At 40.7% G+C, this 14,201-nt stretch overlaps 1 protein-coding gene across 1 annotated transcript in view; it reads left to right on the plus strand.

The window, feature by feature from the left end:
* Positions 1 to 14,201, plus strand: part of macrod2 (mono-ADP ribosylhydrolase 2) — an 896,565-nt gene that overhangs the window by 23,464 nt on the left and 858,900 nt on the right. Inside the window, exons 2-4 of the mRNA XM_078556471.1 lie at positions 3,525 to 3,587; positions 7,419 to 7,487; positions 13,044 to 13,154. Of these exons, the coding sequence (XP_078412597.1) occupies positions 3,525 to 3,587; positions 7,419 to 7,487; positions 13,044 to 13,154 (243 nt within the window). The remainder of the gene's footprint in view (positions 1 to 3,524; positions 3,588 to 7,418; positions 7,488 to 13,043; positions 13,155 to 14,201) is intronic.

Below are 14,201 nucleotides of genomic sequence, written 5' to 3' on the forward strand. Positions count from 1 at the left end.
TACTTAAAGGGATGACAGTGGATAGGCAATGGCAAACATTCAAAGAGCGCATGGGTGAACTGCAACAATTGTTTATTCCTGTCTGGCGCAAAAGTAAAACAGGAAAGGTGGCCAAACCATGGCTTACAGGGAAATGAGAGATAGTATTAGATGCAAGGAAGAAGCATACAAATTGGCCAGAAAAAACAACAGACCTGAGGATTGGGAGCAGTTTAGAATTCAGCAAAGGAGGACCAAGGGATTGATTAAGAAGGGAAAAATAGAGTACGAGAGTAAGCTTGCAGGGGACATGAAAACTGACTGTAAAAGCTTCTATAGGTATGAGAAGAGAAAAAGATTGGTGAAGACAAATGTCCTTACAGTCAGAAACTGGGGAATTTATAATGGGGACAAAGAAATGGCTGACCAACTAAATTCATACTTTGGTTCTGTCTTCACAAAGGAGGAGACTAATAACATACCAGGAATGTTGGGGAACACAGGGTTTATTGAGAGGGAGGAACTGAAAGAAATCAGTATTAGTAGGGAAATGGTGTTGGGGAAATTGATGGGATTGAAGGCCGATAAATCCCTGGGGCCTGATAATCTACATCCCAGAATACTTAAGGAAGTGGCCCTAGAAATAAGACCATAAGACCATAAGACATAGGAGCAGAAATTAGGCCATTCGGCCCATCGAGTCTGCTCCGCCATTCAATCATGGCTGATAAGTTTCTCAACCCCATTCTCCCGCCTTCTCCCCGTAACCTTTGATCCCCTTACCAATCAAGAACCTATCTATCTCGGTCTTAAATACACTCAATGACCTGGCCTCCACAGTCTTATGTGGCAATGAATTCCATAGATTCACCACTCTCTGGCTAAAGAAGTTTCTCCTCATCTCTGTTCTAAAAGGTCTTCCCTTTATTCTGAGGCTGTGACCTCGGGTCCTAATCTCTCCTACTAATGAAAACATCTTCCCCACGTCCACTCTATCCAGGCCTTTCAGTATTCTGTAAGTTTCAATCAGATCCCCCCTCATCCTTCTAAACTCCATCGAGTATAGGCCCAGAGTCCTCAAACGTTCCTCATATGTTAAGCCTTTCATTCCTGGGATCGTTCTCGTGAACCTCCTCTGGACCCTCTCCAGGGCCAGCACATCCTTCCTGAGATACGGGGCCCAAAATTGCTCACAATATTCTAAATGTGGTCTGACCAGAGCCTTATAAAGCCTCAGCAGCACATCCCTGCTTTTATATTCTAGTCCTCTCGAAATAAATGCCAACATTGCATTTGCCTTCCTAACTACTGACTCAACCTGCAAGTTAACCTTAAGAGAATCCTGAACTAGGACTCCCAAGTCCCTTTGCACTCCAGATTTCTGAAATAGTGGATGCATTGGTGGTCATCTTCCGAGATTCTATAGATTGTGGAACAGTTCCTACAGATTGAAGGGTACCTAATGTAACCCCACTATTTAAAAAGGGAGGCAGAGAGAAAACAGGGAATTATAGACCAGTCAGCCTGATGTCAGTGGTGGGGAAAATTCCAGAGTCCATTATAAAAGATTTAATGGCTGAGCACGTGGAAAACAGTGGCAGAATTGGACAGTCAGCATGGATTTATGAAAGGGAAATCATGCTTGACAATTCTACTGGAATTTTTTGAGGATGTAACTAATAGAGTTGTTGAGGGGGAGCCAGTGAATGTGGTTTATTTGGACTTTCAGAAGGCTTTCAACAAAGTCCCACATAAGAGATTGGCGTGTAAAATTAAAGCGCATAGGATTGGGGGTAGTGTATTGAGATGGATAGAAAACTGGTTGGCAGACAGGAAACAAAGAGTAGGAGTAAACGGGTCTTTTTCCTAATGGCAGGCAGTGACTAGTGGGGTACCGCAGGGATCGGTGCTGGGAACCCAGTTATTCACTATATATATATATTAATGAGGAAATTAAATGTAATATCTCCAAATTTGCAGATGACACAAAGCTGGGTGGGAGGGTGAGCTGTGAGGAAGATGCAGAGATGCTTCAGTGTGATTTGGACAAGCTGAGTGAGTGGGCAAATGCATGGCAGATGCAGTATAATGTGGATAAATGTGAGGTTATCCATTTTGGTAGCAAAAACAGGAAGGCAGATTATTATCTGAATGGCTATAAATTGAGAGAGGGGAATGTGCAACGAGACCTGGGTGTCCTTGTACACCAGTCGCTGAAGGTAAGCATGCAGGTGCAGCAGGCTGTAAAGAAGGCAAATGGTATGTTGGCCTTCAAAGCAGAGGATTCGAGTACAGGAACAGGAATGTCTTGCTGCAATTGTACAGGACCTTGGTGAGACCACACCTGGAATATTGTGTGCAGTTTTGGTCTCCTTATCTGAGGAAGGATGTACTTGCTATAAGGGGAGTGCAGTGAAGGTTTACCCGACTGATTCCTGGGATGGCGGGACTGACATATGAGGAGAGATTGAGTCGATTAGGATTATATTTGCTGGAGTTCAGAAGAATGAGGGGGGACCTCATAGAAACCTATAAAATTCTAACAGGACTAGACAGGGTAAATGTAGGAAGGATGTTCCCGATGGTGGGGGAGTCCAGAACCAGGGGTCACAGTCTGAGGATATGGGGTAGACTATTTAGGACTGAGATGAGGAGAAATTTCTTCACCCAGAGAGTGATGAGCCTGTGGAATTCTTACCACAGAAAGTAGTTGCGACCAAAACATTGTACATTGTATATTTTCAAGAAGGAGTTAGTTATAGCTCCTGGGGTGAAAGGGATCAAAGGATATGGGGAGAAAGCGGGGAGCAGGCTATTGAGTTGGATGATCAGCCATGATCATAATGAATGGCGGAGCAGGCTTGAAGGACCGAATGGCCTACTCCTGCTCCTAGTTCCTATGTTTCTATGACTGATTTTCAGCATTATTGTGAAAATGCTGGGGCTAGGGACTAAATTGGACAAGAGCCAGCACAGGCATAATGGGCCAAATGGCTTCCAGCTGCACTTAAGATAGAATGCTTCATTGCTTTCAGCACGAGGCGTGAACTTCAGATATTTGTGCACTGTAACACCTAGGTCTCTTTCCTGCTGAAAAGATTTCAATTCGGAACCCAGTGTGGCATGCACATGGTTGGCATTTGCCCTACTCATGAACATAAGACAATGCTTATTTACCCTAAATGACATTTGCTGGCTGCTGACCCATTCCTTCCATTGCACCTAGAATTTTTATTTTCTCATTTGGGATTCTAATACCAGCTCCAATCCTTGTGTCAGATGCAACTTGCAGGCAACACCCACAACGTCATCATCATGATCATGTTACCAAGTTACAGGTTCTACTGCTTAAATTTATTCACGGTACAGAAGTTACGGAAAGAGGAGGGAGCAGAAACAAAGCAGGGAAGATTTGCTACTTGCGTGTGGGAAATCAATCTATTGGCACTCTGAAGTGAAATTGCCATTCATGCTCATATATACAAATTTATTTTTGCATCAGTATATAACAACTAGAAATTACTGTGTTTATTTTCTTGATACAGATTCTTTTGATGATGGGATTGTACAGCTGAAGGATATTTCAGTATGGAGAGAAGAGGCAAAAAGTAAGTTGCTTTTATTTGAAGCCTGAATACATCAAGAGTTGAGTACAGAAATAAACACAAGATAACGCAAAAATACTGCATATTTGAGAATTGTGTTAAGTATGACTTATTATAGACCAACTAAGACCTGTTTAGGAGATGCACCTACTTGTTTATCTACTTGACCTTTTGAGTGTTTGACAGCTAACTGTGGGAGTTTGGATGACAGTAAGCCATCCACCAGCAGCAACATGTCCCATTTATTGCACATGCAATGACCAAACATGGACCCTTTATATTTTTTTTTAATAAAAGTTATATTTTTTTTCAGAATTGAATGTTTATATTATAAAAATATTATAAAGGGTGATGGAATGCTGTTGTGACTTGTTTACAGTAGTCAGGTCCACTCATTGCAATCCAATTTCTACAAGGAAACCTAAAGCAGATCTATGTAAAAGGCCAGTGCCTGTTTCAGAAGATTGTCAGCGAAACCTGATTATTGGATGTTGATCCCCAAAATTTCTAGTCCCCGTTCTCGTTGGTCAAGGCGGAATCCCAATGCAAGTCTGAAGAGGCAAGTGGACCATGTTCACACCTGCAATTGAGTATATAAAACAGTTTTATGGGGGCTTGTGTCCACTGGAATTGACTGTATTCCTAATCTAAAAACACTTCTAAAATATTCTACTGGGGAAGGCTGTACCCTGGTGTTTGTGACATTGCAAATCAGAAACTGGGCTTTGCTGCGTTGTACCCAGTTTGCTGAAAAGATTCAAGAGAAATTATCAGGAGACATCTCTTGCAATATAACTGCAATGGTATGGGGATGTTTCCGCTGTGTATGTAATCTAGAACTAAGGGTCATAGTCTCAGGATAAGGGATCAGCCATTTAGGAGTGACATGAGGAGAATTTTCTTCATTCAAAGGATTGTGAATCTTTGCAATTCTCTACCGCAGAGAGCTGTGGATGCTCAGTCATTGAATATATTCAAGACTGATATAGATAGATAGATTGATTTTTGGGTACTAAGGATATGTAGGGATACGGGGGTAGGGCAGGAAAGTGGAATTGAGGTAGAAGGTCAGCCACAATCTTATTGAATGGCAGAGCAAGTTTGAGGGGCTGTATGACTTACTGCTGCTCCTGTTTCTTAATAATGTTTACAAAAAATATAATAATCTATCGATAACTTATTTACTTTGTTTATCTATTGGAACTATATTCATCAATATGCCCATAACTTCATTTCATTACAAGTACGACATACTTTTTTACTTATATAGTTCACTCAATAAGATGCCATTTTTCAGTTAAAAACGTAAAATTGGAACTTGCTGCATCATTGAGTAATATAGGTTTGAGTTCCTAAATCCCCCACTCGAACTGCAGATCCTAAGCTTATCTTCGGCATCTCCTTGGCTTTTAAGTACCTTTGGCGCATCTGTAAGTGTATATCTTCACTCATGCCCTTTGGATGAGTTGAGTGATATTGAAGGAGGATTTAAGAGGAAATTAATTGCTCCTAGAAATGTTTTCAACTGATAATGTGCTGATAACTAAGTTGTAACCAGTTTCATGCCCTTTTCAACAACAACTTGTGTTTATTTAGTCCTTCTAAGGTAACAAAATGTTCCAAGGCACTTCACAGGAGTGTCATCAAACAATGAGCCACAGAATTAGATATTTGGACAGGTGAGAGATTATAAAGAGCATCTTAAAGGAGGGAAGAGAGATAGAGAGGAGGAAAGGTTTGAGAGGGAATTCCAGAGCTTAGGACCTAAGCAGCTGAAAGCACGGCTGCCAGTGGTGGAGCGATTAAAATTGGGGATGCATAAGATGCCGAAATTGGAGGAGCCCCATGATGTCAGAGGGTTTGTAGGACTAGGTGCACAGTGGGGGGTGGGGAATACCAATAATGGGGAGTTTTCAGATTTCCAACCTTATTTCTATTCATTGCCAAATAGCTACGTAAAAGCACATTAGTAATGCCTACTTGCCAAAATTATTCAGATACAGTATTGAGAATATTCTATTCATTTGCAGTTGCTTCTAGTTCTGATCCTAAATTAATGTCGCCTTGTTCCTGACCGAAATGATAAAACCTATGCCAACTTTGTAGTAACTATGTAAGCAGGAGATTGTGTTTAGTTACTTTAAAGCTTTGCACAGTTTTGTTCCCGTGTCGCAGGAGTTGCAGTATAAATGAGGCAAATTTGACGTCACGGGAATGGCACTAAATCACAGAACAGCCTTCCGGTCGAAGTATTACTTTCTCATGAGCATTTTGATTTCCGATGCATGCAGTCTTGTCCATTCTGTATTTTATTTGAAATATATAGAGACAGAAATTGTGTAAAACACTGTGGTATTTCAAATGATATTCTCTCTTAATTTTTCTTAGAACGATAAAACCAGTATCTTTATATAAATCTGCAGTGCATAACTGACAGGCCACTTCAAATTGCAGTGAAATCTGCATTCCTCTTTTATCCGATATTTTTCCTTCCCCTTAATTTCCGCTCCCTGTGAATGGCCAGAAGCGCGATGATGGAAAACATAGCATATGAATACAAAAATTGAATAGCCATAATTCATAATGTAGGAGATAGGAATACGATATTTTTCATTTGCCCTTCATGTTGTTATGTAACCCTCCTGGTAGAAAACAAGAAGTTGCTTTGAGATTTATTGAAATGGCAATATGAAATAAAGCAAACAATTCTAAAAAGGGGCTGCAAAAATAGTTGAAAATTGATTGGCAGTTGAGAAAGTGGTTATAAGGGCAGGTGGAATCATGGACTTTTAAATAGAGAAATCAAGTACAAAAGCAAGGAAGTCATGGTGAACCTTTACAAAAGATTGGTTTAGCCTCCTGGCGACCACATCTTAAAAAGGATATGAAGGTTTCAGAGAGGTGCAAAAACGGTTTACAAGAATGGTTCCAGGGATGAGGGACTTCAGTGCATGGATATATTGGAGAGGCTTGGAGAGGCTTGAGAGGAGGTTTGATGGAGATGCTAGAGATTGTGACTAGATAGAGTGGATGGAGAGAGACTGCAACATTAGGCGAAGAGATAGAGAACCAGAGGATGCCGGTTCAGGGTGATTGGCAAAGGAACCAATGGTGACATGAGGACAACCTCTTTTTGCCCATTGAGTGGTTGGGATCTGGAATGCACTGGCCTGAGAGGGTGGTGGACGCAGATCCAGTTGTGGCTTTGGGGAGAGAATTGGATGGGCACCTGGGGAGAGAAAGTTTTCAGGGCGATGGGGAAGTGGAACTGGCTAGGTTGCTCTTGCAGAGAACTGGCACGGACAAGATAAGCAGAATGTCCTTTTTCTATGCTGTATTATTCTAAATGCCACTGTGGCAGGAAGTTTTTGGATGCTACTCTCTTACACTATCATAAAATCTGGTTCTATAACATGTACAAGCCCCCATGTATGAAAGACATAACATTCACATAATACACCAGATTTTACAGTATTCTTGTCTATAAAATTGACAATTTTGTCTGTAGCTCAATTAAATTTGCAAGCAAATTCTTTGCTTAAGGGGAAAGCTTAGATCGACATAGATGCACACATTTAAAGGGACTGTCCAGTGAGAGATTTCTGATACAATTTTAATACGATTGTTATTGAAACTTCCTACTTTTCATCTTCCTCATAATTATTGTTGCTGCACAATATCTAGGTTCCAATTCAGATGCTGGAATTTTTTTGGTACATTTTTATCTGCCTGGAACTCCTGCATCCTCCAATTTGAACATTAAATGTACAGAATGGTGAGATTGTGATTTATTTGTATTTTGCTCAATTTTTTTTTACAATTCTTTCATATCAGAGATATACCTGAAAGAAAAGCTGGAGGATAAAGAACAGGATGAATATTTTCCATTGAAGGAAAGAGCTGGTAAGTTCAAGATTGAGGAGCTTGTTATTGTTCACCCAGTGTACTTTACAAGGTAGCTGTTGTGAGTTTCAACAATTCCTAATCCATCCTGACCTTGCAAATTTATATTTTCGTGAGGCTTGTTACGGCTTATAGAGCAGACGATTTAATTTAATTTACATTCTTCTAATTAAGCATAACAAAAGGTTTGAATGTGAACTAACTGCCTGAAGCAGACAAAGTTTATCAAAAAGAAAGCATCCCTCCATCTTTTCAACTAAGCAGGACAGAAATATTCTGCCTACAAATGCACAAAACCGAAGAATTGACTTTTCTCATCTCTCTCCAAGCTCTGCTCCATTCTGTGTGTAGAAGTTTCAAATTTTTCCATTCATTCCAACTTCTGTGTGCAGCTAAACCTTACTCGTAAACCTTACTTCTTTATTGTATCCTTTGTGGTTAAAAGCATTGAGACATGTGAACGTCCTACGTTATGTTACTTCGTATTTACAGCACAGAAACAGGCTACGCAACCCATCTGGTCCTTGCCGGTGATTATGCTCAACACAAATCTCCTCCCACCCTACTTCCTCTTACCCCATCAACATACCCTTGGATTCCTTTCTCCACCCCCCCCACCCCGTTTTTTTTCTAGCTTTGTTTCAAATGCATCAACGCTAACTGCTTCAACTACACTTTGTGGTGGCGGGTACCACATTCTAATCTCTGGGTAAAGCGATTTCTCCTGAATTCCCTGTTGGATTTATTAGTTGCTATCTTGTTTTGATGACACCTTATTCTAGCCTTGCCTGCAAGTGGAAACATCTTTTCTATGCCTAACCTATCATATCCCTTCATAGTCTTAAAGATCTCTATCAGATCGTCCCTCGTCTTTTCAAGAGAATGAATAAATGAGATATTACAGGTCGACCCTCCGTAGCACCCTTCCTATCTCTGTGCATAGGAAATAGGAGCAGGAATAGGCTATTCAGCCCCTCAAGCTTGCTCAGCCATTCAATGAGATCATGGCTCATCTTCTACTTTAACGCAATTTTCCTGCACTATCCCCATTTCCCTTGATATCTTTATTATCTAGAAATCCATCAATCTCTGTCTTAAACATATTCAATGATTGAACCTCCTCAGCCCTCTAGGTAGAGAATTCCAAAGATTCACCACCTTCTGGGTGAAGAAATTTCTGCTCATCTGAGTCCTAAATGACCGGCCCCTTATTCTGAGACTGTGTCCCCTGGTTCTAGACACCCCAGCCAAGGGAAACATCCTTCCTGCATCTACCTTGTCAGGCCCTTTAAGAATTTTGTATGCTTCAATGAGATCACCTCGCATTCTTCTAAACTCTAGAGAATATAGCTCCAGACTCCTCAATCTTACCTCATAGGACAATTCCGCCATCCCAGGGATCAGTCTGGTGAACCTTTGTTGCACTTCCTTTGTGGCAAGTATATCCTTCCTTGGGTAAGGAGACCTAAACTGTACACACTACTCCAGGTGTGGTCTCTCCAAAGCTCTATACAATTGCAGCAAGACTTCTTTACTCCTATACTCAAATCCTCTTTCGATAAAAGCCAACATGCCATGTGCCTTCCTAATTGCCTGCTGCACCTGCTTGTTAGCGTTCAATGACTTATGAATCAAGGACACCCAGTTCCTTTTGGACATCAATACTTCTCAATCTCTTCCCATTTAAGAAATGCTCTGTATTTCTTACAAAAGTGGATAACTTCACATTTTTCCACATTATATTTCATCTGTCACATTCTTACCTCCTTCATCCCTATAGTTTGCCGAGATCTCTGCACTCCCCCAGTTCTGGCCCCCTGTGCATCCCCAATTCTAATCGCTTAGCCATTGGCTGTGCCTTCAGCTGCCTAGACCCTAAGCTGTGGAATTCTCTCCCTAAACCTCTCAGCCTATCTTTCCTCCTTTAAGATGTGCAGGTGTACAAAAAGGATTGTCTAAAGGACAGTTGATCTACAAGATTACTGTTGAGTCAGTGAAGACAAAAATGTCTGCCTTTTGTATGGTAAGCCTGGCATTGCAAGCATTGTGTCGATATCACTTGGAAAGAATAATGTCCTTTATGAACTTTGATATTTTTTCTTCTTGTATTAACCTAATTATTTTTTACTCTTCTGTCTTCACACTGTGACATAAATTAAGAGTGCTGTGTGGCAGGAGTATGTACCACATACAAGATACACTGCCACAAATCATCGCACCTTCTTTGACCCCTGTGACCTCCACTACCTAGAAGGACAAGGGCAACAGATGCATGGGAACACCGCCACCTGCGAGTTCCCCTCCAAACCACACACCACCCTGACTTGGAACCATATTGCCGTTCCTTCACTGTCGCTGGGTCAAAATCCTGGAACTCCCTTCCTAACAGCACTGTGGGTGTGCCTACACCACATGGACTGCAGCGGTTCAAGAAGGCAGCTCGCCACCACCTTCTCAAGGGCAATTAGGGATGGGCAATAAATGCTGGCCTAGCTTGCGAAAGAATACACTTTTCTAAATGCCCTTTACTTAAGATTTAAGATGGATGGTTTAAAATAGAAAAAGATACCATGCAATGCCAGTCAAGCCATCCACTAGATGGCATGCAAAGCAACATTGATTTTGTGAATATTACAGCACTATAATTATCTGATTACAGTGTTCTATCTCAAAATATAACTCAAAATGGCAGGTTAATTTAGAAAATCCAGATACTGAGTAAAAATTATATACAGGAAGGGATGGCAAAATTCCAAATTTGATTTTCCTCCAAAAGCATTCATTATTCCTGCAGAGACAAAAGCACCAGATGTTTGGACTGCCAGTAATTTTACCATCGATAGAAAATTTTGCTCGAGGAATAAGGGTACTTTTATGTAGTTATGCAATCCTCGTATTATAAGCTAACAGTAGAGGGATGCTTTTTTAAAAATAAAAGCCCTGTCATTTACTTAATTAACTTTAATCTCATCCCTGCCTTCCCCTACATCCTTCTACATTCTTGACCTGAGACTTGTGCATGGCTCTGACTCTGACCTTTTGTACATAACCGTTACCCTTTGCTGCGCCACTGCTCAGACATTATGCTCTGGAAAACACTCCCTGAGCGCCCCCACCTTCTCCTTTTAGATCCTTCTTAAAACCCATCTCTGCAACTGAGCCCCTCATAAATCCTCCTTATGCTCGCCGTACTTATTTCTGAATATGCCTCTGTGAAGAACCTTGCTCCATTAAAGGACATAGGATATGTTGTGATTTAATAGTTGTGCTGATAAATGAACATTGCATGTGCTAAGGTAACATATTCTGAAGGAAGGTGATGAATACAGACCAAAATTCTCAAGAAAATTGGGGATACAATTTGATGATAAGTGCAGAGTGCCATTGAAAATTATCCAAGTTAAGAGGTGAAGAAAATGTTATGAAAAGGATTTGATAGACTTTCAGCCTGCAAACAGACTATACAAAACCCAATGTTAGTCCACAGAAGCATGAAGGTTAGCTTGTTTGTCAAAATAAGATGGGTAGTGTTATGGACAGGAGGGGTATTAATTTAAACAGCCCTGATTTCTCCCCCCTCTACCTGTCCATAAACAAAAAGGTGTTTCTTGATTTCTGATTTCCCTCTTTATAAGTGCCATGTTTTCCCCAACCCTTCAGTTTGGAGTGATCCAATCCTCTATTAATAACCCCACAGAAAACTCGAGATGAGGTAAAATAAGAGGATTGGTTTATTTTACACACACACAAAACGTGGGCGGGGGTTTTTGCAACATCTGCCCCGTTTGAATTCATACAATAGAAGAGGGATAAGGGAAAGAAAGAAAGAAGAGAAATGGGTATAGGGCAAGACGACGATAAAAATAAGAGTTATGGTTTCACATGAGTCCAGTGTCCAGAATCAAAAGTCCAGTGGCGCATTCCTTCAGAGGTTAGCAGGCTGAAACTGTTGCAGGGTGATCATCTTTCCAGAAGTGAGAACTTCCACAATGGGCGAAGGCACTTAGAGATGAATTAGTCTTGAAGGCACAGATACAGAAGTTCCCATGTTCACAGTGTAGATGAGGGCCAGGTACTTTACCTGGACAGAGCTCTTTCTGCTGCTACCTGTTAGATGATAAAAGGGTAGACTGGGTTCAGTTCCACACGGCAATATTACAGGTTCGAGCATAAAGGCAAAATACTGCGGATGCTGGAAATCTGAAACAAAAACAAAAAGTGCTGGAAAACCTCAGCAGGTCTGACAGCATCTGTGGAGAGAAAGACATATGTTCTGAAGAAGAGTCATACGGACTCGAAACAATAACTCTGTCTTTCTCTCCACAAATGCTGTCAGACCTGCTGAGTTTTTCCAGCACTTTTTGTTTTTGTTACAGGTTTTGGCAGTTTGTTGGAGGTCATGTGACATACCTCCCACCACTTCTCCTGGGTGTTGGACAAAGAATGCATTTTCCCAGGTCTGGGTTTAAATCCTACCAAGGCAGTCGGTGGAATTTAAATTCAGTTAATAAATCTGGAATTAAAAGCTAGTCTCGGTAATGGTGACCATGGCAACTATCATCAATTGTCATAAAAACCCATCTGGCTCACTAATGTCCATAAGGGAAGGAAATCTGTCATCCTTACCTGGTCTGGCCTTCATGTGACTTCAGATCCATGGTAATGTGGTTGACTCTTAACAGCCCTCTGAAATGGTCAGTTCAAGGGCAATTAGGAATGGGCAACAAATGCCGTCCTTGTCAGTGATTCCCGCAGTGATGTCCTTAGGAAGGGGGAAGGATATTTTGATGAAGTTTTATTGAAGGAGTTACTGTGCCTCTTGGCTTGAAAGAATTGGAATTAATATCGCCAAATGATAATCAGTAACATAGTGGCTTCCTTGTACTGTACACAACTCTTTCAAGTTGGTGTCTCCAACAAAGTTGCTACAATTCTTCATTTCATTATCCAAAAAGATGGCGTATGTCACACATACACCATCTGGCCCAGCAGGATCCTCTTGGCTGTCACCGGGAAATTGTGTCCACTGGTTGAATTATTTTCAAGTTATACTTTTGGGGGGAGTGATGGTGATGGGGGGAAGAGTAGGAGAAACACGTAATTAGCATGTCAGCCCAGTCCAACTTGGAATCTAAGATACTTGGTTACAAATTTGATCATGTGTTGCAGTTAGTGTGGAAGTGTGTACCCATGGAAGTAGGAAACAAATGCTATAACCATGTTTACTAATCTTCATTTGCTATGTCTCATTGAACATACTGTGCAGCATCAAGCTGTTCAGTCCAGCTAACCTGTTTTGGTGTTTGTACTCCATAACTCTCCTTCCATTCCATCTACCTTATCTCAGCCTTTCAGCATGTCTTTCTATTCCCTTTTCTCTCATCTATTCATCTAGTTTCCTTTTGAAAGCATGTAAGCTATTTATGCCCCACTCACTTCCTGTTGTAACATGTTCCACGTTCTAACAGCTGCAGTTTTGTTGCTTCTGTAGGTGTTTGCCCCTCGCCTTGAATAGATGGGAAAACTGATTTTAAGCAATTTGATTCCATGTTGCAGGAGAAGAAGATGAAGAGGTCTCGGCTCCAAAAACCCCCAAGTTGAATGATAATGTTTCACTCTACCGAGGCGACATAACAAAGCTGAAAATTGATGCAGTCGTAAATGCAGGTTGGTACTTTAATTAAAACCTACTGAGGGATGGCGATTGTGAGAGAAAAATTGTAGGGCATTAGCTAAATTTGTGATTCTGTAGCAAGCCTGTAGACTTACTATCTATGTTCTATGATAAATTAATTTCCAAGACATTTTACCAGGTGACAGTGCACTATGTAATAGCATTCTGTGTTTGATCCATGAATGGCATTTCGGTACTAAACTATACTGATTTTTAATTTCTTTAACTATTCATAAGATCCGTACAAAATGTATTTACATTGCAGGATCATATACTTCAAGCATAAGATAGGAAGGTGAAAATGAGTGTCCAAATAGGCACAATGTATTTTGACCAAACTACCGCAAAAGGTGGATATTGCACAGTTGTACCATATACACTGTCATGTCTGATCATTCATTTATTCATTCAGTTTTTTTTAGTGAGGTAACTCAACACAGGAGTGAGTACAGATGAGGGTTGAGCAAAACCGGCTATGGCAATGTCAGTCATTATTATCTGATTATGGAAACACCAACGTGATGAGGTGGAAAAACTTTTTCTTTAAAATAGGAAAGTTGACAGTACATTGCTGCGCGGACTGTATCATTAACTTCGATGAAGAAAATGTCAAATGTCTTTTTTTATTTAGACAGGCAGTCTCTTTTTTTTTTATCTACTGGTGCCATTCAAGGAGATGCTTGTAGTTGTTTGAGTGGCACTGGGTTTCGCCAAGATCCATCCTTTTGGCCTGACATAGAACAGACCTGAGTTCTCTTGTTTCCCACCGTGATTGAGGGATCAATTTGCAAATCAACAGCAAGCAGGCTTCTTTATTTTGCCTAGTGTCAGTTACAAGAATGTTGTTCCAGACTGTCCTAAATATCTATATATCTATTAGATATTAAAGTAAGTGGTCTCACAATTTTAGAGATACTGCACCAGTAGGTGGCACTGAAAACCTAACCTTACATGATAGATCGAAAACAATGGAGGGGCACCTAATGTTGCATGATAGCATTAAACTCTACACTTCATCAAACATTTGTAATCGAACATTC

This window comes from Cetorhinus maximus, chromosome 14 (assembly GCF_964194155.1).
Source record: "Cetorhinus maximus chromosome 14, sCetMax3.hap1.1, whole genome shotgun sequence".
Taxonomy (NCBI): domain Eukaryota; kingdom Metazoa; phylum Chordata; class Chondrichthyes; order Lamniformes; family Cetorhinidae; genus Cetorhinus; species Cetorhinus maximus.